This window comes from Schistosoma haematobium, chromosome 1, assembly GCF_000699445.3.
Source record: "Schistosoma haematobium chromosome 1, whole genome shotgun sequence".
In the NCBI taxonomy this organism is placed as follows: domain Eukaryota; kingdom Metazoa; phylum Platyhelminthes; class Trematoda; order Strigeidida; family Schistosomatidae; genus Schistosoma; species Schistosoma haematobium.
Genome location: NC_067196.1, coordinates 34,167,188 through 34,190,402, shown reverse-complemented (window position 1 = coordinate 34,190,402; position 23,215 = coordinate 34,167,188). Strand labels below are relative to the sequence as shown.

General features: G+C 37.9%; 1 protein-coding gene across 1 annotated transcript in view; it reads right to left on the bottom strand.

The window, feature by feature from the left end:
• The window catches only part of MS3_00008226 (uncharacterized protein), a 42,025-nt gene extending 23,189 nt beyond the window's left edge, over window positions 1-18,836 (bottom strand). Inside the window, exons 1-12 of the mRNA XM_051216580.1 lie at window positions 18,780-18,836; window positions 18,128-18,592; window positions 16,702-16,980; window positions 16,453-16,593; window positions 15,301-15,564; window positions 14,136-14,366; window positions 12,973-13,500; window positions 11,571-11,933; window positions 11,373-11,483; window positions 10,040-10,235; window positions 8,316-8,508; window positions 3,043-3,467 (exon numbers count right to left, since the gene is read on the bottom strand). Coding sequence (XP_051073806.1) covers window positions 3,043-3,467; window positions 8,316-8,508; window positions 10,040-10,235; window positions 11,373-11,483; window positions 11,571-11,933; window positions 12,973-13,500; window positions 14,136-14,366; window positions 15,301-15,564; window positions 16,453-16,593; window positions 16,702-16,980; window positions 18,128-18,556 — 3,160 coding nt within the window. The 5' untranslated portion in view covers window positions 18,557-18,592; window positions 18,780-18,836. The remainder of the gene's footprint in view (window positions 1-3,042; window positions 3,468-8,315; window positions 8,509-10,039; window positions 10,236-11,372; window positions 11,484-11,570; window positions 11,934-12,972; window positions 13,501-14,135; window positions 14,367-15,300; window positions 15,565-16,452; window positions 16,594-16,701; window positions 16,981-18,127; window positions 18,593-18,779) is intronic.
• Window positions 18,837-23,215: the final 4,379 nt, after the last annotated feature.

Below are 23,215 nucleotides of genomic sequence, written 5' to 3'. Positions count from 1 at the left end.
GCATTGCGCGCCGTGGTGATTGGTGTTCAGGCATACGTAACACGTGGCCCAACCATCTCAGTTGACGAAGATTTACAGCCTCATCAACTGATTTACCATCATTCTCTAATACCCTACACGTCTAACCTCACTAATACTTACTCAGTGATCCCAGCAGATGCCAGCAATATTTCTAAGGCACCTGTGGTCAAATACTAGTAGCTTACCAGCACCTTCTACTCTTAATGGCCACAGTCTTAAAGTAGAACAGAACGAACTGCTGAGCAGTATACCCGTCCCTTAATTGATAGACAGATATCTCGCCTTCGCCATAGATGAGGTGAGTTGGCAAAAGCCAAACGAGCTTCTTGAATTCGTGCACAGATTTCGTCAGACACCAACCAATTTGGGCTGATTAGACTTCCAAGATAAGTGAAGTTGTCGACGCGTTCGACTACTTCACTCCCTATCCTTGATTCGGGTGTTGACGTAGATTATTCCTGAAGCAACAACTTGCATTTAGAAGGGGAGAAGCCCACCCCAAACATTCTGGCATTGTTGCTCAGTTCTATCAAAAGACTGCATTTTATCAGCGTCTTCACCAAACATGGCTATGTCATCTGCGTATTCTAAATCGGCAAGTGGACCTCTTGGTAAGAGATCAGTGCCTGAAAATTCAGTCGACGAGAACGTTATTCTTTAAAGTAGGGAGGCGATTTTATGATACCACTAGAGAGGAGACTAACTAAATTATATAGATTACAATTTCGTATTATAGTTAGGTGCTGTTTATCAGATAGTAACTGTAACAATCTTCAATTTAAAAAGAGAAAAATGACAAACTTTCAGTGTCAATATATACTAAGATTTTTGATACTGTATGGAAATCTCGTGTAGCGATTTCCTTAAACTCATTTTATATGATTTATAAACAAACACATAACGACGATGAACTGGTCAATCAGTTAGTCTAACGCAAAGTATAACTTGAAACATAAGTACATCGGTCCGAATTGTCATACCCCACTCGCACAGGGAGATAAAATCTTCGGGCTCAATCTCAGAATAGTAGACGTAATAACACTACCAGTGGAAATAGAAAAGATTAGGTATCGAATATACGATTCAAGAACATATAAATAAATGGAGGAAATTATGAGTTCAGAAAATTACAATCCAAGGGGAGATAAAAATTGTATGGGTCTTCATCGCTCCAAATGATTTTAAGCAATGTCATTCAAATTCTCTAACCATTAATTACGATAATCACACGAACCCCAACCAGGTAGTTTACACCTTTTACAATGGCTAAGTTCAACTGTCAATGATCTCATGGACTGATGCAATGTAGGTAGGCAATAGTTGGGCATACATTCTACATGTCCCAACTACCTCAATTAATGAGGATTTACTACCTCATACATCGATTTTCTATCTTTACCGAATACTCTATCCCTAACCCAAGCACTACCTATTCGGTGGTTTCAAAATATACGAACAATGCTTCGTATAACCTATAAATACTCCTTATCCTTAAAGGCCATGTTTCACACCCAAAAAATAGGACGGAATGAACTAGTGAGCAGTAAACTTGGATATCTCTCCAACGCCACAAGTGACGTAAGTTGGCAAAAGCCAATCGAGCTTTCAGAAATTATGATGAGATTTCGTAAGACACTAGACGATCAGGACTGATGAGACTCTCTATATAGGGAAAGTGGTAGATAGGCTCCACTACTTCCCACCCCTTCATTAATTCAGGTGCTGATGCAAGCTGACACTGATGAACTAGTCGCCTGCATATAACTTACATTACTGCTATGAATTAAATTATGCAAGGAATGCTAATTCTACAGATTAAGAATACGTATGAAATCCACTTGTCTACATGAGATTATTTCTAAGAGGTATGATGTGTACGAAAACCATTTTACTTTTACATTGTATCTGTAGACAGAATACTTAGGAATGAATGAAACGTTTCAATACCATAATAAGAAGGGTTGCAATAGAACATGAAACCACTAGTTCTTTCAGGTTTGTAAGTCTGTATACATCAGGATATTAATGCACAAAGAATAATGAAATGGCGAGAAACAGTATATAGCCTCTATTATCTATGGTCTTTGATTACACAATATTCGAAATGATTTTGCCTTCACAGAATGAGAAAGTCGAATAGTGACCAATGATCATGTTATAAGTTCATCATTATTTCAGTAACTGCTGAAAAATTAATATAGACACTAGTTTGGAGAAGATAGCTTTGTTGATACAATAACTAAAGTACTAGAAATAAATTAGATTAACTTGTTCACTAGGTACATGGGTACGAGCTCCACTCCAAGTGTAAGGTCTAGTGATACTGCCGTGTCGTCCTAACTGAAGTGGGATGGAGTTTGAACTATGAAATTCGTATCGGAAAGTCGAACGTCTTAACTACTAAGCCACCTCTCCTAAAATGAAGCCAAAACGTGGAAGACTTGTGGATGATAGTAAGCAATCAATATCGAGGTACGTTCCAGTGGTTGGTATTAGAAAATACAAGCATAATGGAAAATATTAAACCACGAGAATACTGATTTACTACGCTGTGCCACACAATCTTTGGACTACAAATAGTACTATGTGCAAAGAAACTATGGTACAAATCTGTGAGATTGGTTGGTTAACTAAGTACTCACATACCAATGTGACAAGATCATACTAAAATAGAATCATCAAACAAATATAGAATGATTTTAAAAGTCTTCTACGGAAGTTACCATTTCGAAGTCAGAATTTTTAAGCCTAGTTAGCTTTACTCAAAGTTTAAATCCTACTATAGTCTCTTGAAACAAACCATGCAGACCCAAAATAACGTATTTTCTCACATCAACAGTAAAAATAATGGCGAAAACATCCGATACCTCGTGATTTTAGATCATTGTGGATGATTTGATATAAAAATCAAGGTGACAAATAATTTGCAAATAAAATGCCCATTAATTTCCAAACGAGCACTAATCTTGCATAAGTTATACATTAAGGAATAAAAAGCATCAAACAACACATACGACTCACCATCATCGATTACGTCACTAGAGTCAATAATGGTAATCAAGTTTTCTCGCGCACACAATTGATGACATCGTCTTGCGACAAAGCCTGGTAAATCCCGAGCCATTTCGACTAAATTCATCGTTTGTCCCAAGAGACGAGCAACCAATCCAGCGGTATCCAACCAATCTAAATCAGGATCAGAAAATGCTGAAGCTGATCCGAAAACACTTCGACTACCATTCGAGCTCGGGGCAAATACTAAGAAGGGGTGACTCATAGATACCAGCAATCTTGGAAGAGAATATGTTAAATATGATTCGGCTACCCGAAACGGAGAAATGATTGGTCTAGTTTCAAACAGATTTGGATGATTGCAAACCTTTCGTAGCTGCATAAGTATGTTCATGACTGATAGGAACTGGCCAGATTTTAAGGTTTCCTGAGTGCTATAGAATAAGCAACGAAAAGGTTTTAAACCTCAAGTGAATAAAAAACACAATTTAAAAAAGTTATACAAATAGATAATTAACTAAGAGTTAACTTTTTTCTTGCTATTTCAAAGCCGCACCATGAAGTGTTTTTGAACACATCGGCGCTAATTTCAAAAAGGGCAGTGATTTTTGTACTTGTTGTGATTATACTTGCTTTTGATACTTATTGCACTAAAAAGCATTCTTGGTCTACTTTAACTAATAGTTCTTTGGTTAAAGTTTGAAATTTTTTGCTACATTTTGTCCTGGGTACCTGTTTTTAGTCCTTGACTAACACTTGTGTTCACATTGTTATCATTTTTTGTTTTTAAACCTTTTAAATCGAATTACAATGGTTGGTAAGACTCACAAATGTGGGCAACCAAATTGTTTGTTCTCCGTTGAGGAGGGAATGCAGTGTGACGACTGTAAAAAGTGGTATCACAAAACGTGTACACGACTAAGTCCGACGGCTTACAAAAGATGCTCGAAGCCTAACTCGCATTGGCTTTGTGTGTTCTGCTGTACGGATAAAAAGGTACTAATACAGGAGGCTATGGGCCTATTGGCTTTGGCCTGCAAGAAAAACGATGGCGGAAGCACTGATAACAGGAGCACTGACGATGAAGAGTGTGTCAGTGTAGTAAGTGCTGCTACTGGACCCATTAAACACCTGACTGCGGTTGTCGGGAACGGGAAATCTCCGTTGACATTAACGAGGAATGAGGTGTCGCTTGATATTGACATCGGCAGTCATACACCTCTAGTCGAAATAGAAGATCCGGATAAAACTGTCACCGTTCCACATAGTCCAGGTGTGGCTGTTCTGAGTGGTGACAAATGGACTTCGGTAAGAAGAAAAGTAAAATAAGAAGAAAAAGGCTGTAGGCAAAACGCAGCTGGTCAGCAAGACATTGGAAGGGACTTTATCAGAAGAAAAATCCTCATCGCGTGAAAAGACAGATCTCTCTGAGAGATCAGTCATTTTTCATAAGATAAGAGAATCTTCAGACACTGAACCAAAGGCAAGATTTGAACATGATCTCAATCATATTAAGACATCATTAAGTAAACTACTCCCAGATACAGTTTCAGGAGTTAGTATTTGTAAGCTTTATAGAATAGGAAAAAGGTGGATTCCGAAAGTCCTCAGAAAAACCGCCTCCTAAAGGTTACATTCAACACGGTGGAAGAAAGGAACCTGGTTCTAAGTAATTCACGTAAACTGATTGGATCCGGAATATATGTCCGTGAGGACCTCAGCCTAGCTGATCGTGTTAAGAGAAGAGCTGCAGAAGCGGAAATAAACGAGCGTCGCCGAAACGGTGAAAGAAACCCGTTCTTAAGGGTTTTCAGATTGTAAAAGTTCGGAGCAAAACGATCCCCAAGCCACTCTGGGTGGCAAGGGAAAGCTCTCCACAGACTTAAAAGTGTGCTACACAAATGCTCGCAGCCTACTAAATAAAATGGCGGAGCTGAAGTCAGTGGTGGACAAAGAAAAACCGGACGTTATCGCTGTCTCGGAAACTTGGTTAACGTCAGAAGTATTAGATAGTGAAATCCAATTGACTGGTTTCATAACCAGTAGGGCTGATAGATTAAACCGAAGGGGAGGCGGGGTTATCCTGTACACGAAAAGTACCCTAACCATAAGATTAGCTGAGACAGTAGCACATGTTTCAGGGACATGTGAACTGGTGAGATGTAAGTTGAAATGCCGAAGGCAAGATATTGAAGTAGTTGTAGTTTATCGCAGTCCAGAATGTGTGGCAGATGATTTTCTCCTCAGTAAACTTAAGTCCTGGTGTAACAACGGTAAAAGCCTTGTAGTAGGCGACTTTAATGCACCATATATAAACTGGGTTAACTTAGAAGTAGAGTAATCTATATCGTCGTTCGACTCCAAACTGTTAGAAACCTCGATTGAACTAGCATTATTCCAACACATTAGAGATCCCACAAGATACGACTTAAAAAACTCTCCTTCTATACTATATTTAGTCTTCACACACGGTGATGACGTTGGTCAAATGGCTTTTCTCCCACCACTTGGGAGAAGTGACCATGCAGTCATCTTATTCAAATTCATGGCTGAAATTGCTTCTCAAACAATTGCGCCGGCCCGTCCTAACATATGGAAGGCAGATATGCAGGCAATTAACTCCGCAGCATCGGCTGAGAACTGGGAAATTGACTCAAAGGCATCAGTACAAGAGGCATGGACTCTATTCAGGCAGTTATACAATCGGGTAACTCAACCATATATACCCTGGACTGTCCCAAAGAAAAAGAAGCACGGACATCCCTGGTTAGGGCGAGATATTCGACGCTTACCAAGACAAAAGAAGAAATGCTGGGATGTTGCCATCCGCCTTGGCACAGCAGGTACGATGGAACACTACAGATCGATAAGAAACGAGTGTATAACTAAAATTCGGGAAGCGCAAAGAAAATATGAAATGCAGCTGGCAGAATCTGCACTCAAGCAGCCCAAGAGGATATTCTCGTACATAAACTACAGAACAAGGATTCATCACTGGATTCCCAACCTAATTAAAGTAGGAAGTGAATCTGAAATGATAGAGGAAGATCAGGAAAAAGTAGAGGCTATGGCTGACTATTTTGGGGCAGTTTTCACTCAGGAACCTCCTCTAGAGAAAGAACCAGACCCAATTACAGAGTCAACAAACCAGCTGCTCACCGTGGACTTCGACCAAAACGATGTGCTTAAGGCTCTTAGCACCCTAAACATGGAGAAGTCAACAGGACCAGATGAACTACACCCTAAAATCTTGAGACATATTGCCGAATATATCGCAGCCCCACTGACTGTGATATTCAAAATGTCACTTGACCAAGGTGTGTTACCTATGGACTGGAAGGACGCAATCGTCACTCCCATACATAAAACTGGTCTACGACAAGTTCCATCAAATTACAGACCCGTAAGCCTCACCAGTGTTGTAATTAAAATACTGGGAAGGATAATCAAACGGACCATAACGGCATTTATGGAAACCAATAACTTGCTGAACATGGCACAACATGGTTTTAGAAAGGGTCAATCCTGTACAACGAACCTCCTTATAGCTAGGGAGCTCTGGATTAATGCGCTAGACAATGGAAACTCAGTGGATGTTGTCTACATAGACTTCAGTAAGGCTTTTGACAAGGTGCCAACTAATAGACTGCTATTGAAGTTGGCAAACCTTGGTATTGCCGGACCTCTTTTAAAATGGATTAAGGATTCCCTAGTAGGTCGTAGGCAAAAAGTAAGAATAAATTCCAAGTGCTCCATCTGGAGACCAGTACTTAGTGGAGTACCCCAAGGTTCCGTCCTAGGTCCTTTACTTTTTATAATGTACGTTAATGATCTTACAAGTATAGTACAGTCTCCAATGTTATTATACGCTGACGATGTAAAAATTTGGCGAGTTATAACTGGAGACAAAGACGTATTTACTCTTCAGGCGGACTTAAATAATATGATAAACTGGTCTAAAGAGTGGCTAATGCCTATCAACTCGGAAAAGTGTGTCTACATGCACTTGGGGATTCAAAGGTTAATACGTACAACATAGGGGATGTGTCATTACCAGTAGTCCGGTCTCATAAGGACCTAGGGGTGACAGTGAGCAATGATCTTAAGACGACGGCCCATTGCCGGGAGGTCGCAGTTAAAGGGTTTCGAACCCTCTGGGCTTTAAAAAGGACATTCACTAAGCTTGATACTACCATGTTCACCACATTATACACATCCTTAGTGAGAACTAAGTTAGAGAACTGTGTTCAGGCTGCAAGCCCCTGTTTAAAAGGTGACTCAGACATACTAGAAAAGGTACAGAGGGCAGTTACGCGTGCAATTCCGGAACTCCGGGGTTTATCATATAAAGAGCGGCTTGAAAAACTGAACCTCTTTACTCTGTCCTATCGCAGACTAAGGGGAGATCTAATATTGATGTACAGAATACTAAGAAATGATTTCGGACCTAACTTATTCTCTCTCTTCCTTCCCACTAGATCGGGACACCTCAGAGGACATAGCAGGCGAGTAGAAAAGCCAAGAACGAACAAAATACCCGTGGCATACAGGTTTTCACACCGAGTCATCAATACTTGGAACCTGCTGTCTGAAGCAGTGGTATCTGCACCTTCAATTGACTCTTTCAAGAGAAGACTGGACACTCACAGAAGCATACTAGAAAAGGAATAACATAGGCCGTAGGCCTTCTGTCCTTACTACACAAATCTGAAATCTGAATCTGAATTTCACGACGTTCGCAGTGGTTTAGATACCTCGTAATATGTCAATAAAAATTGTGTAGAGCTTATGAAAAGGAAGGCACTATTACATTCATAAAAAATATTTAGCCTCAATTTATTTCAAAGCGGAACAGACAATATGATGAGTATTCAATAATAAAGAAAAAGCAAATCTTAATAAAGCATACCATTGGTGAATTCTGACACGCGAAGAGACTAAAAGACAATATTTTGTGTAGAAGTAGTTTAGTAATCCCTGTGTTACTACCACTAATCCAAGAAGTTCCGAAGTTGAGAAAATAACAATGGCCTTATTAAGTACGAAGCTAACATAAGTAACTACATCTTGAAATATTTATCGTAACAAATACACTTAAATTCAGATTTAATCAAACGGTTATCTGTAAATATGGATCAAACACCCATCAACATCGAATACATTACAGAAATAGAGAAATGTAATAAAGATAAGATTATTTTAAAACTCAATGCCCACAACCTAATTACATGTTTAAAAGATACGATCGAGAGACTGAAAAAGCAATTTATAAAACAGATTACCTTCCAAGTGACATAAAATCATCATATAAAAACCGTTGTCTTCTTGATAATCTACACATGATAACATGCTCGTACTTCTTTGGAAGTTGACGCTCAACATCCGCTTTGAGACGCCGTAACAAAAAAGGACGAAGAACTTTATGTAGTCTCTGAACCAGTAATTCATTATGGTCAGTATTCCCTTCAATCATCCCTATATGAAACAAAAAAACAAACCTATGTAGACAACAAGCGAAGGTTGAGACGGATTATTGAACGATTCACAAGATTAGTTATATGGTTTATTATAAGGCATGAACAGGAAAGATATTACTGCATGTAAGACATCAGTTATTTCCTTGCTTCTCATAGTGTCTTTTATCCCACTCCACTAGTGAAATTATACCCGTTTTAAATGTATGAATACTGTTGCTAATAAGCACACTTATCGAACATACATTCATGTTGATATTTTTTGCTTTTACATTTTTTAAAACTTATATTGTGAGTTCTTCATGTTATACGTCATTAATCTCGAACCACACTATACTTTGTTATTTTCAGGATATATACACTGATTATTTTAAATAAAATCTATCTAAATATGTACGTTACGAAACACTCAAGCACATCTATGGCGATAAACCTATCAACTTTTTGCTGTTGTTCCATGTTTTCTGCTTTTATTTTCTTTCTGGTTGAAGATCATTACAGGTAACCTATGATGGGACTGGAATCGCCTTCTTCATCATACAATTCATTCACAAACATGACACCTAAAATCTCCTACAAAGAAAATACCAGTTCTATACTATATCATTCCAAAACGCTCACTACATTGTAGCTATGCCACTTTCTCAACGTACTTATTAGTCATCTATCCGCAAATGCCGAGAGCGTGGAGAGTCAGCTCCCCCTTTCGAAATTCTCTTCCATGACCACGCGTATACAGCCGCTGCCAGGGAAGTCCTACTCACTGCCTTCTCGTGGCGGGGGTGTCCTTCACGAAATTGAGAGGACGAAAAACGAATGTCCGGCACTTTAACCGGGATAGTGAGCACGGAGAGTCCACCTAGGGAGTTGGAAAACCCTGATCCCAAACCAAAGGTGTACATGGGCCCCAGTATCTTAAAGGAACAAATGGCGTATGAACCAATTATTGGTCACCGGCTACCATAGGACTGTATCTCCTGACGTTGCTCCACTGTCTTGTGAATCAAACCTCTAGGTCGACGGCTTCGGGTGTGGCTCCCTAAGAAAACCACCTATTTCACTTTGGGCACCACAGAAGTATCCCAAACCTTAAATCAAATGATTTGTGTGGCACGTGCCTATTTGGTGCCTTCTTGTACCAATGTTTATGTTTAGATAAATAAATAAGTAAACATATAAGACTGATGCCTAATACAGTGCACACTTTGATAGCAATGATGTACTCTAAAATGCTATCACCCCTGATTACAAACTTTGCCTCAGATTATTAATATCATTTGTGAACATTTAATAAAACCAGTTTATAAATCACATCTTTTTAAAAAATATATATAACACTTAAACATTCAATATTCATTTTCCATCAACATGATCATGTCTATAAATTGTCGTATGCAGAAAATGAAAGAAATTAAACATTCAACAGAAATTTAGTAAAATTATGTTTGTTCAGTAGGTATATTCTTTCGCACTATAATGGTGTTCATTAAGAGGATATCAAACACATATATAGCAGTAATACAATGGCTTACCTGTAATGGGTGAGGCAAACCATTCTTGAAAATCTCGATGGGATTGAAATATATTTGGCATTAAGAAATGCATCAAGGACCAGAGTTCCATTAAGGAATTTTGTAATGGTGTACCAGTAAGGAGTAAACGCCGCTGACTATTGAAAGTAAGCAGAGTTTGCCAACGTTGAGATTTGAAATTTTTTATGTTTTGAGCCTGAATAAAATACCACGAACAAATTGTGAATGAGTAATCAAATGCAAACCTATGAACCTAGTTAAAAAAGAACACCTGTAAAGTGAATAACAGAGAAAACTTTGGTAGACAAAGGATATCCGCCTGGATAAATGTTAGGGAATAAATGCATACAGACCATCAGCACACAGTACTGAAATGGTATACGATGTGAATAGTTGTCGGAAGTAGATTATTCATTATACACAAACAGCCGCCAGAGTCTTAAAAATACCGTCCTTACCAAATACATAGTTTGACATTACTAAGAAAGTTAATCAAAATACTACGGGCAACAAGTAAAATCTAATGATGAAAAGTTTGAAGTATGGCACTCTGAGATACTAGTTATGATTCTAATTTTCTGCTTTAGAACAGCTAATCGTAATCATAAAATTAAGCAAATACTGTTTGACGTTAACTCCGTATGACCAAAAACGGGTCCTAACGAGCACTGGTAACAGATAGGTGACTTCTGCTCAGAATGTTCCGTGCAAGACTGTGTTAGAGCACGCTGATTAGCCATTTCTCAGCTAATTAGTGCTAGCACCATACTTGGAGAAGACTCCAGAACCTTCTTGTATAAAATTGTGAATATAAAGTTTTTTTATTGTGATTCACTACCACTCAAATTAATTTATTTAAAATATGACTACGTACCTGGCCAAGCCGTGTTCTGATTTTAGGGAATGGTTGGGGTTAAGGATCCGAAGAATACTAAGCAATAGGAGTAACTGAATTAGATGAGAAAGATTTATTACCTTTCCAACTCCAAATCGGAAAACCAACCAGAACATATTTTAGAAATCCATAAAATGTATGGCTGTGTTGACAACTAGCTACATGTCACTTGACTGATTTTTCATAACATCATGCAATCAGAAATAGACCTAATTTTTGAAGTACTGATAAATAGAATAACCGTAAGATGACTGAACTAATAATCTATTAGTATGAAGTGTACGATCATATGCAGCTGTAAAACTTTGCTGCTGCAACAAATACTTATAAAATCGTTTGATAAGTACTCACACTAAAAGTTTTGATTTTCATGATTTCATAGTGTAAAACGATTAAGAGAAAGAAGCTAACACTTTACACAAAATTTGAATCAATTACCTCGTCTAAAATGAGATATTTCCACTTTTTACGTTTAAAAGCGATTGCATCTTGAATAGCTAATCTGTATGATGTTATACATACATGAAAAGCATTTGTTTTCGTCCAACCCTAAAAGCAAATTATAAACTTTGAATATTTCTGAGGTTATCAAAGTTGTTTAACGAGCAAACTGTATGTCTGCAATCATAAACTGACCTTCCTTTTACATTTCCTTTCTTTCATGTTACCGAAATAAGTCAGGATCTTGAAAGACGGACACCAGCGTTTGAATTCCACCTCCCAATTAAGAATAACACTAGTTGGAACAACAATCAAATGAGGCCCCCAAACTCCTCGCTCACAAGCTAGATAGGCGAGTAGTGAAATCGTTTGGATAGTTTTACCTAGACCCATTTCGTCAGCGAGGATTCCATTTAAACGCTTGTCATAAGTGGCGACCAGCCAAGACAAGCCAACTAATTGATATTCCCTAAGATTTCCACCGGAGAGGAGAAAGGGGGAAGATACTGTAGCTAAACCAACTCCTGAGGAAGCGTTCTTTCCTTCATTCGTTGTAGACTGTAAGAAAAGTAATAAAATAGAGGCTTCACTGTTTAGGAAAATAATATACGTAATCACGCAAATCAAGTTTGTGGACGAAAATAGCACAAATCTAGTTATAGATGGGTCCTCCATTTAAGCAATGCTGAGGTTACATCTCACAAAAAATCTAGTGCTTTACATACGTTTCAAACTAAAACATCTGCTACTTTCAAAAGTAGATGCTTTTAGTAGGGAGAGTTTAGGTTACTTAGTTTTTTGCTGTTACATATTAATTCTTTTTTAAGGGATAACCTTGATTACATCGTTCTAATACATATTTCCGTAACGACCTTTTTGTTATCTAGTTGGCTGTTGCCATTTTCAGTTTGCTAATTGTTGTCCTAAAGTCATTGGGTGTTTCTATATAAGCAGAATTGTTCCGTTTTAATTTCTGACTTCTATTTGGAATAAAAAGCTATCCCGCCTTTATCTCAGATTAGCGTGTAAAGCATTAACACTGAAGTGTTGTTGTGTGACACACTCAGTTTATTTAAGTCCCCATTCGTTCGCCTTCTTGTTAGAAGAATTTCCATCGTTCCGTAGTTACCAATTACTGTAGGTTAGTAACGACCTAAGATACAACAGCGTCTAACGACATTTAAGAGTCCTGAAATAGTCGTCATATTAGTCCAATTAACTCAAGAGACGCCTCATGATTCAAATTTAGAGAAATCACGATATATATAGAAGAATGAGATAATTATTAAACTGCACAAGGTTAGTAAATATGAACTTAATCCGAACAGTTACAAAAAAAGATAAATGCCAGTGGAACTGATGAATACAAGCTTAAGAAAGTATCTTAATTAGATGATAGTTGTACGAGAATGTTTTAGACCTGACACTTAACTTTGAAAACAGAAGACCACGACTAGAAACTGTGTACACACATCATAAGTGGAGAATATATTTAGTCTTGAAATAAATACGATTTACACGTAGAATGATAGGTTTTAGTTAATGAAATTAACAAGGAAAGCTGACATAAAGTCACATTTAATCCTAAAACAATTACCTCAATAATTGGTTCACATGCAGATGTTTGACAGGATGACTTTTGTGTTTCTCCGCCTTTATTGTTAGGGAGAACCACATTAGTATTACTTTCAGCTCCCATTACACTAGCATTCACGTCATGGTCCATAACCTTTTTTAGTATTATTTCAGAACCCCTTTTTACTGATGGACACTCGTTTACATTTGAGTTCGCTAGTTCCACTTCATTATCAGTATCTTCAATCTCTTTAGTTAGTAGAGACTGTGAGTTTGATTTTAAATCAAACGTGTTTGAGGCGATTTCGAGGTTGGGTTCGTTCTTATTAGCGAAATTGATCATTGTTTCTTTCACTGATAGACTTACTTCCAATTTAGGCACATCTAGCTCTTTCTTTTCAAAAACAGAAACATTAGCTTCAGACTTAGTTTCTTCACTTTTCTCTGGATACTGACATTCTTTAGGGATTTCAGAAGAGCATGTGATGACCTGACAAACTGCATCAGCTTCTATCCTTTTCCTATTGTATGGTTCGCCAAAATCCTTAACCTGTATGTAAGGATAATAATACAAAATTATAAAACATACACACGAGACCCATTAAACTGAACCGATAATGCGAAAATCAATAATAATATGAGTGATTCATCAGATAAATTTCTACCATCAGTTGAAGTAGCAAAGTAAAAAATTGTTAGTATGCATCCGAAAATAGTAATCCTCATTTATAAACCAGAAAGGAGGACAGAAAACGAATTAGTTCGAAAAATCCAGTGAACGACTTTTCCTTTGAATTGATGGACCGATTTCAATTGGCGGAATACCGTTTTAAACATAAGACTGGGGTGTTCTAGTAATTTAACCTGAACAAAATAAAATAATAATAGTGGCGAAGCGAAAAACAACTGTAACTTAGTTTCATTTTATAGCAAAAGAATAAGAAATTTACACAACTGATAGGGCTAAACAATGTGATGCATAAAAGAATATCATAAAACCTGTTTATTCGTGGATTTTGTAAAGCAATCCATGTCTGTAATATGGGCGAACAATTGCAAATACGAGCATGTGGAAGAAAAACATATAGTCCAGAAAACTAGGTACTGTCTTGAAGATATTTCTATTTTGACTTCACCCAATAAATAAATAAGTTTGAAAGTCATTCCTTCGAGAGAAACACTAACCTCACTGGCTGACGAATGTTGTACTTCTGAAACCACTGGAGAATTTGATGTGATGAATTCGAGATATCCGGGAGGCAAAAGATCTTCCAATGGACAATCGGCATCAGCTGCTAATTGTTCAAGCTCCACAGCTGTAGACGTCTCAGAACCATGTTGATCCTCTATGGCGATTTTTTCTTCCTGCTCTATAGTTTCTTCATCATCAACTTCATTCAAAGCTACTTCATCTACCTGCAAGATAAACAAGTTGAGACGTTTCAAAAATCTCCGTTAATACGAAAAGATGTAGGACATATTGGGTATTGCTGTTTTTTTGCCGAAGGGCAAAAAAATCGGGTAATTATGTCACAAAAATACAAAAACAATCTTATTATAACCAAGATGGGAAATTGAAACAGTCAATGCAGTAACCCATGCCCAAAATAGTTGGTGAGTTATGTGGCAATACAGTAGTACACATACAGAAGCTTTAATGCCTAACCATGTTACAAAGTCGATAATGTGGACTTTTTCAGAAAGATGAAAAACCCAATTACACAGGTAATATATCACTGAAGTATTCAAAAATACGTTGCTTTTCAAAAATCGTAAAATATGCCGAAAATAGACCTCCAAAATTTTCGTTAGGAGACTTTCAAACACGCAGTTATCATCGGTAAGAATGATTATAAAACTCGTTTAGCATTTACTTATTTTTAATTATTCCTTAGTTACTGATGTTTAATATAGATAGGATTTAGAGGTGGACTGAATATATTATCTAATTAATTCTTCAGTCGAAGCGGGTTCTAGCTTCCCACCAGGTAATATAAAGATATTAAACTCAGCAGTTAAAGTGTTCCTTAAAGTAAGCGTAGTGATACGAAGAAAAGTAGACAGTCACCAAAAATGACACTTCATTTTGTCAATGTACCATTAAATATTGCTGAGATTTAGAGTAATCTCACGCAAAATCACTACTCACCTCAGTTAAAAGTAGACTGCACAACATTCTGCTTCATAACTATTTCTGAAACTATACCACATTACATTTAAACCCCTTTAAAGATTTATTCATAAAGCTAACAGTATATATACCGCAAAATAAGGCTTACATTAGCAGTAGTCAGAACGTTAAAATCAAAACTGAAGACGAGAGACAAAGCGTTTTCAAAAAGTAACTCACAGTGAACTCTTCATCGGAGGTGTCGAGTTCCCTTACAGGAGATTTCAGAATACGCTGTCCACTATCTGATACATTTTCGTTTTGATTGTTGCCTCCAGATGACTTAGTACTACTAACAGTAGTTTTCTTTGGTTTAGAACTGGTTATTCCTTCAGTCAACCAACGAGTATACTCCTCAGTTGTTTCAAGTACTTGACCAAGATGTGAACTAATGGCTTGCTGACGCTTAGCAGTTAATCGTACTTGTTGTTTGGCTTGAACAATCTATATAATACAAGTTTGAAAATATTAAGTATCGAGGTCACAAACAGTGAGGTACTTGAAGCAACACTTGAAAAAGCATTATATTTTAGGTTACACGTCACTAGATCATAAAGACTAAGTGTAAAGGCAAAAATAGCTCTTGAAACCGACGGTCACTATTAAAAACTCGTTTGATACACAAATAAGATTACGTAGGATTACTGGTTAGCACGGGAATAGTTAAGTCACCTGATGAGAAGGCTCAGGGATGAATGAAATAGGGGGTTATACTGTTCTGGTTGCTAGAGATAGGACAGCTTGCACGTAATTGAAAGTAACGACAAAGATCTCGTTTTAGATAATACTTCCAAAAGACAATTTTATTCACTTAACACTGCATTAACACTAACGAGAAATATGCGGAAAGCGCTAACCAAAATACTTCAAACGGAGTGTTTACTCAGTAAAAACTTGTAAAAATGAGTTGAAGAATACTAGTCGAATATTAACTTAATGAGATGTAGCAATAAATTATGCAATTTTTCATCGCCTTTGAGTTGCTTTGTACAAATGGCGGCATTATATTCGTTATTTCAAGAGTTTGAACCCACAAACTATCAAAAATGCATTAATGCACTATCCAACTGAATAGGGATGTTAAAACCCGGATAAGGTGACACTACAAAAATGTATAGTACTAAGAATAACTCTCATTGACCAATAGGCTTTGTTAAGGTCTTGATTCCTTTTAGATAACATTGACAGGAAAAACATATCATACACATAGTCCCCTTTATCATCTTAAAAAGAGCAAGAATGAATATTGGTGCAGAATAATATGAGAACCCAACGAAATAAAAATACCTTGCATTTAAGTCAATCTTGGAAAAACTTGTAAGTAACACATACCTTATCCATCTGACGCCACCAATCACGGACCATCCTAGCAATAAATGCACACATCTTCCGAATGCGGACCACCTCCTCCTTTTCTATTTTTAACGCTCGTTCACTCTTGTCCCGACAACATTTGAGGGCGGTTAGGGCAAGCTTGAAAAGTAAAAAGAAGTAATAAGATATTCGAGATAATACTATTGAATGACAACCCACTGAAACTTTAGAATAGCTCTATATGTGAACATATAAAAATAAACATACTTTCTTAGCGGACACTCGTTTCCATTGACGTTCACGCTTAAAATCTTCAGCTAACCAATTAATTTCTGCAAACATATAATCACTGTAAGTACGACATGTTGGCTCAGAAGGTGGAACTAAAGAAATACTAGTTGAGATATCGATACTTCCAGTTTCTGTTGTTCCACAAGATGAATCGTCGATTGACCATAAGCCATCCCGTTTGAGTTCAAGGACACGTTTAAGAATGCTTACTTCATCTACTGCATATTTCAGTAGGGAATTCTCGTCCAGCCGACGCTGCAAGACAATAAGTACCAGATAGATCATATTACGCTGTGAAAAATATGACTGAGAATTTATTAAAAGTTATAGTAAAAGTGGTTGTATCCAATATCTTTCACGATCTTTATTCCTACGATCATGTCGACCAAGCTCAAATAACTGTTGCAAGCTCTCAAAATTCGAGAACCCCTATTTAGGCAATACGACTCATCTAGTAAGATAATGATGTAACTTTCATCGTGATCATATCAAAACTAGTGTTCAACTTTTCTACTAATTTAATTCCGTACCCTTCTAAACCTTTAACTAAGCACGGGAATGTATACCAAGTTCAATAAATCGCCATGCTCTTTGTTTCTGTAAAAATAACCTTTACTTTAGAAAACTTCACCACCTCATTTAGTCAAATCGGATTAAACCATTGCTTCATTTTGGTACGTTAGCCGACTACTATGAGATTCCAACGGCTGTTGAGGTTTATAGCTTAATGTCAGGGTCGATACCAAACTAATGAGATGGGTTGTAACTTATACTTAATATTTTCTGTGAAATTATTTATCAAAGGTATGATAACAATGCGGGACATTAGAATGAGTTAATTGGTAGTGTACACGAATATGATCATACACAAGCGGAAAAGGAACTGGTGCAAGGCACCTGTCGCTTCAATTAGCCAAAACTAATACTGAACCACAGAAACAAACAAGAGGAATAACAGTGAAGGTAAACTGACTTACAATAAATGATAATAACGAGTTATTTGAAAAGAGTAGAATTATTCTGGTGGTAACCTGAACAAACCAATAGACAGAACAAAGCGCATTTTCAATATGAACACCTGTTTTAAGTTCCAAGATCTACCCAAAATCTTGTCAATGTAAACATGCACACTTTTGACGAGAAAAGATTCGAAACGTTGTTTAATAGTGCCTGAAAATAACAACAGTCCATAGTCCGTTCCTCTGTCTTGACACTGAAGATAAATACGAGCTAATGACTGACAATAAGACGATATTTTTGTCCTAACATTTTTATTGGAATATATGGTACAGTAACATACACTCCTACTAGTGTATCACTAAACTGAATAACTGCGGCCACTGAACACACAAATAGGAGACAAGAAAAGAAAGTTTACGAATAGTGTAACTACATAACTCACTTCGTCTTCGTCATCCTCTGAGTCATTATCCAAAGAGACTGGTTGGGAACCCAAACAAGGAGGAAAAGCCCCATTCGGTGGGAAAATAGCATCACTATTGACATGACCCGACATGTAATCACTGACCAAGGAAAGGTCCTCTGGATCAAGATGACCTGAGCAAAGTGCTTGCATTAATTCTTGTGTTTTTTTTCGCCTCCATTCATAAAATTCAATAAGAAGAGAACCACTTTGTATAAAATTTAGTTCGACGACATCTTCATGATAAGATGACTGAACTACACGCATCAGCTCACGGAGGCAGCATACTACTTTGTTTCGCATTTCTAAGTCCGAATGGGGTCCTGTGATTGTTCCGTGAATGTTTACAGCAGAAGGGTCTGAAACCACCTCAAATTTGGTATGATCAGCGTTATCGATTTCAACCATCTTGTCGTTTCATTTGAAAGGCCATTTAGGCTGTTTCTGAAAGGAAGAAAATAACAAGTAGAATCACAGCAACAATAATAAAACCCTTTAAAATGAAGAAGAAATAAAACACGAAGGCATTGTCACTTACAACCAGCAAAATACTGAACAAAATAATCTCAAACATGCAAAAATAAGTTTCCAGACAAAAATACTCCTACTTTGGTCCCAGCAACGATATTACCTTCAGAAAAAACATACTACCAGACTTTTGTAGATAACAAAACAACGAAGAGAAGACAGGTGCCGTCAAACATAAGACGCATTGAAACACTGTATGTTCAATATTAAATAAGATTGTAGGACGTGTTTCATGACAAATTCTAAAACATTCTGAAAATCATGAATAGTTGCGGGAAAGGAACGTTGTCTCTATGAATCGTTGACGTCCCATTAGAAGTTTTATATAACCAATCTGATGGTTTGTGTAATGCTACCAAAGTTTGAGTAACATATATATATATATATATATATATATATATATATATCTACTACTGAACGAGTCCGCATAGGTTAAGTCAACATCACTAATTCAATTGTAATGCCCTGATATAACCAGTTTATATATTTCTACAGTCTCCTAAGTTTTCAAGTTTTTCTTGTCTTGCACATCTTTGAACATGTAGATCAACATGCTGGACCAGTGAAATGGCACTAAGCCCTAGCAAAATCATACTACATTTGGGTCACTGGATGACGAACGATTCATCGATCGTTGTTAAGGTCAGGGAAAACCAACAGGCACCAGTTAATTGCACATCATGGACTGGCTCATGCAGAAGTGGTCGCACTCTGTTCCTTGTACCTACTCTTACCAGTATATTTCTCCGATAACGTCGTTTGTGTTGTACGGTTATAAAAACAGCTACAGTATATGGGTACGACGAAATTGTAATTCACGTTTAGTACTAACCGCGAGGTGTGACTTCGACGTTGGCATGTTGATCCAATTAAAGTAGGCCCCAATTTTCCGACACGGACCATTTACGTTAGAGATGTATACACAGATGAAAACTGGGCGTTTCTCTTATTCTTAAATGCATAACGTTTGATTTGATCAATAGATCTATGACAAACATAATTACTAAGCAGTTCCGCGTATGGTATATTACCCGTAGTAACCCGGTAAAGAAACAAAATGTGATGTGTAAATGTATTTTGCAATTATATCTGTGGTCTGTCAGTGTGGCAGATGGGTAAGCTAGAAAAGGAGTGTATGAGCGGCAATCTATTTGTGAGCAACAGCCAGTGTGTCATAGAGGCAGGAATAAAAAGTACCAGAAAATTTATGTCATGCTCATGCAATACTTTTGTAATCAATAACGACCCTTGTTAAAATTGTGTGGAATTCTGGAAAGCTTGAGTAGTGATGAAAAGTATTTATAAACCAAGGTCAACTTAATCATAGTATCATATTCCCAGTCTTTTTTAAAAACGATATGCAGTGCGGAATGTTAAGGATTTGTGGTCGGATAACCCTCATCTTCAACGGCCTGATGAATAAAGCGCATAAGTAGCTTCATTTAACGTAACAAATGAAACTTTGTTAACGCTTTAGTTACCCTTTATTTTTTGGTGTTCTGGTGGATTAAAAAATCAGTCTGGGAACTAAAGCTACGTTTGCTTTTACTTGTCACCAAAGTAACTTCTGTTCTGGCCATATCACTACTCAGTTTCATGACAGTAAACAGCTTCAAAACTGGTCACCGAAAATTCTGCACTACTAGCAGATTGGTGAGCAAACAGCATTTCATAAATGACTGTTAGGCCTGTAAAGAAGACAACTATAACCTGAGTCTGAATAAGTTATTAAGTTTCATATTTATTCTTAAGGAAGATAAATAAGCCCATCTGGTAAGTCCAATCTTTTTAGTAAGTCGTAAGTAATCTTTCCGACACGTGTGAGGAAATTAGGCATAACCTCATTATATTTAACATCTTTCCTGATTATACTCAAGATTTCAAAACTTTCCACACTCTGTTCGAAGGCTTCAGAATTTTGATGTATATAAACTGTTCTACCACAGACTTCCTTATAATATCTACACGATAATGAGAAGTAATCAAATTCATGTGCTAAAAATTCTAATCAGCCGCAGACTAAAGTACAAAAGCCACACTTATACAGAATCATTGAATAGACACTCCATTTTCGTTCTCTAACTACTGATGTTAAGGGCCAGTAATAAACGATGTTAGCATGCGAATCACAAGATGGCATGATGGGCTTCAAAAAAAGTAATTATCAAAGGACAGCCTCTTAAGTGGACCGTAAAAAAACGAGAAAGTAGTTGTCTTATAAAACAGTATTAAATGTGGCAACCACAAGGAATGAAAATATAAATCAAGCGAATAATGCAAGTATACCGAAGTTACATGTGTAACACAAATTACAAAGATGTCATAAAACGGTAACTCCAGTGGTCTAAATAGTGTAAAAGAATAAAAAGTAGTTTCGGACAACAGTAATTGTGATACGATTAGAGGTTGTCGCGTGTCTCAAACTTTGGGATCACCAATTGTAGCGTGGCGTCGAGTTGAGATTAACTATGAACACCGCTACCAAGAAACACGTGCCAGACAAATCAGAAGGCGAGGATCGAACGTAACCAGATTTATTTCGTTGGCGATCTCGTGGTATTGAACGAATACCGAGATCGTGCCAAGGAATGGTACAAGTGGAAGCAGAAGACAGGAGTACGTGCGAACAGTACCAAAAACCGCGGAACAATGATGGAAGGTAATGGAAGCACAAAATGGCTATAATTAGCACAGTTAAACAAAAGCACATTAAAACAAACACTGGTAAAGTTGGTTATAATAATAATTGTTTTTATTAAACCAGTCGTGTTCTCGTGATAAATGTGAGTCACTACAGGAGCCCCCGCTAGAAAGGGTTTACACTTTCGATAAATAGCGGTTTGAATCGTGGGAGTGATCGGCTGACGAGCGATTGTAGGACGGAAGAATTGGCGAACAGGAAAGCGATCGTTGATCGTCGAGTTGCCAACGAAGGTCGTTTTCGGAGAACGGTACCAGGAGCGATGTGTTGTATTTATTGCTTGAGTTGGCATGCTACACCAGAGTGGTTTGTATCCAGAATCTGAAGAGGGCGTTCGTAGGGGTCCTGACCAGAAACGCTGCAGACGTAGAACGAAACCACGTTGAGCCAAAAGACCAGAAGCGACCGTAACGACCAAGTTCGAGACCAAGCGTATGCCAAGCATTCGAAACCAATATATCGACTGATTACGTTGACAAGAGCGTGGGTGATCAGGCCAGCTTTCGCCAAAGTTGACTGAAGTCGACGGAACCAAACGGAGATGTTCGAAGGCGTGGGCTCAGGAAACAAAAAGAAAATCAAAAAAGAGAAGAGTGTAGCATGCGTGTAGTATAGGAATAATCCTACACCGTATCGGTTATTGACTGTGCGACTATTCGCGGAAGCGTACGGGCAACCGTACTCGGCGACCAGAACGTGAGACGGCAGTCTCGTTCGTATCGCGTGAGCCTGCAATCTCATCCGAGGTCAGAGGCGGCGTGGTCTGCTGATCTGGACGTGAGACTATCGTCTCGTCCGTAGACGGTGCAGATGACGCGTGCTGTTGACCGGGACGTGAGAATGAGGTCTCAGATGTATCTAGCGTGGGACCTGAAGAAGATTTAAGGATCCCGCTAGGTTTAATAGGTCTAGCATTGAATCTCAGGTTACCAGATAGAGCACTGTCATCGACGTGTGCTGGTTTGAGACGATCAATGCTGACGAACTCGACGCGTCCATATCGATCAACCTTGAAGGTCTTTTCGTGACGAGCGATCACGTGAAAAGGGCCTTCGTAAGGTTGTTGCCAAGGTTTGCGTACCGAATCTACTCGTACAAAAACATGTGAACAGGTAGATAACTCTCGAGGGAGAGCGACCTGTCGATGTTGTATTCGAGTTGACACCGGAGACAGCGTTCACATAAATGCAGACAGTCGACGGACGTTGTCTGATTTACCGAAATTAGGTCTGCTCCGTGGTGTGAAGAATTCTCCGGGCAGACGCAATGTCGTGCCGTATACCATTTCAGCGGCGGAACATTGTATATCTGCCTTCAAGCTCGTTCGAATACCTAAGAGGACGAGCGATAAGGTTTCGTACCAGTTGTCGTTCTCGTGTGCTCGTAGAGCACTTTTAAGTTGGCAATGAAACCGTTCAACTTAACCATTTGATACTGGGAGGTAGACGTTAATGCGTATGCGAATGCATTCCGTACCAAGCAGCCGGGTCAGCGAGGAGAATAAATAATAGGGGAAAATTTCTCGAATAAAGCGTGGAATTCATCGTCACGCGAATAAAAAAGTAACAAGGATTCGGTACACATACATGTGAGTCTATTATATTAATACTATTCTTATCGTTATCCGTCATGTCGAGTATATTATATATTAAATATGAAAATATACGACAGACGTGGATAGATAAATCATAGACTCACCGAATTGGCTTCTTTGGAAGATTTGACCAGAAGCAGAGGCGTGTTCCAAAATACGGGTCACCAATTGTCGCGTGTCCCAAACTTTGGGATCACCAATTGTAGCGTGGCGTCGAGTTGAGATTAACTATGAACACCGCTAC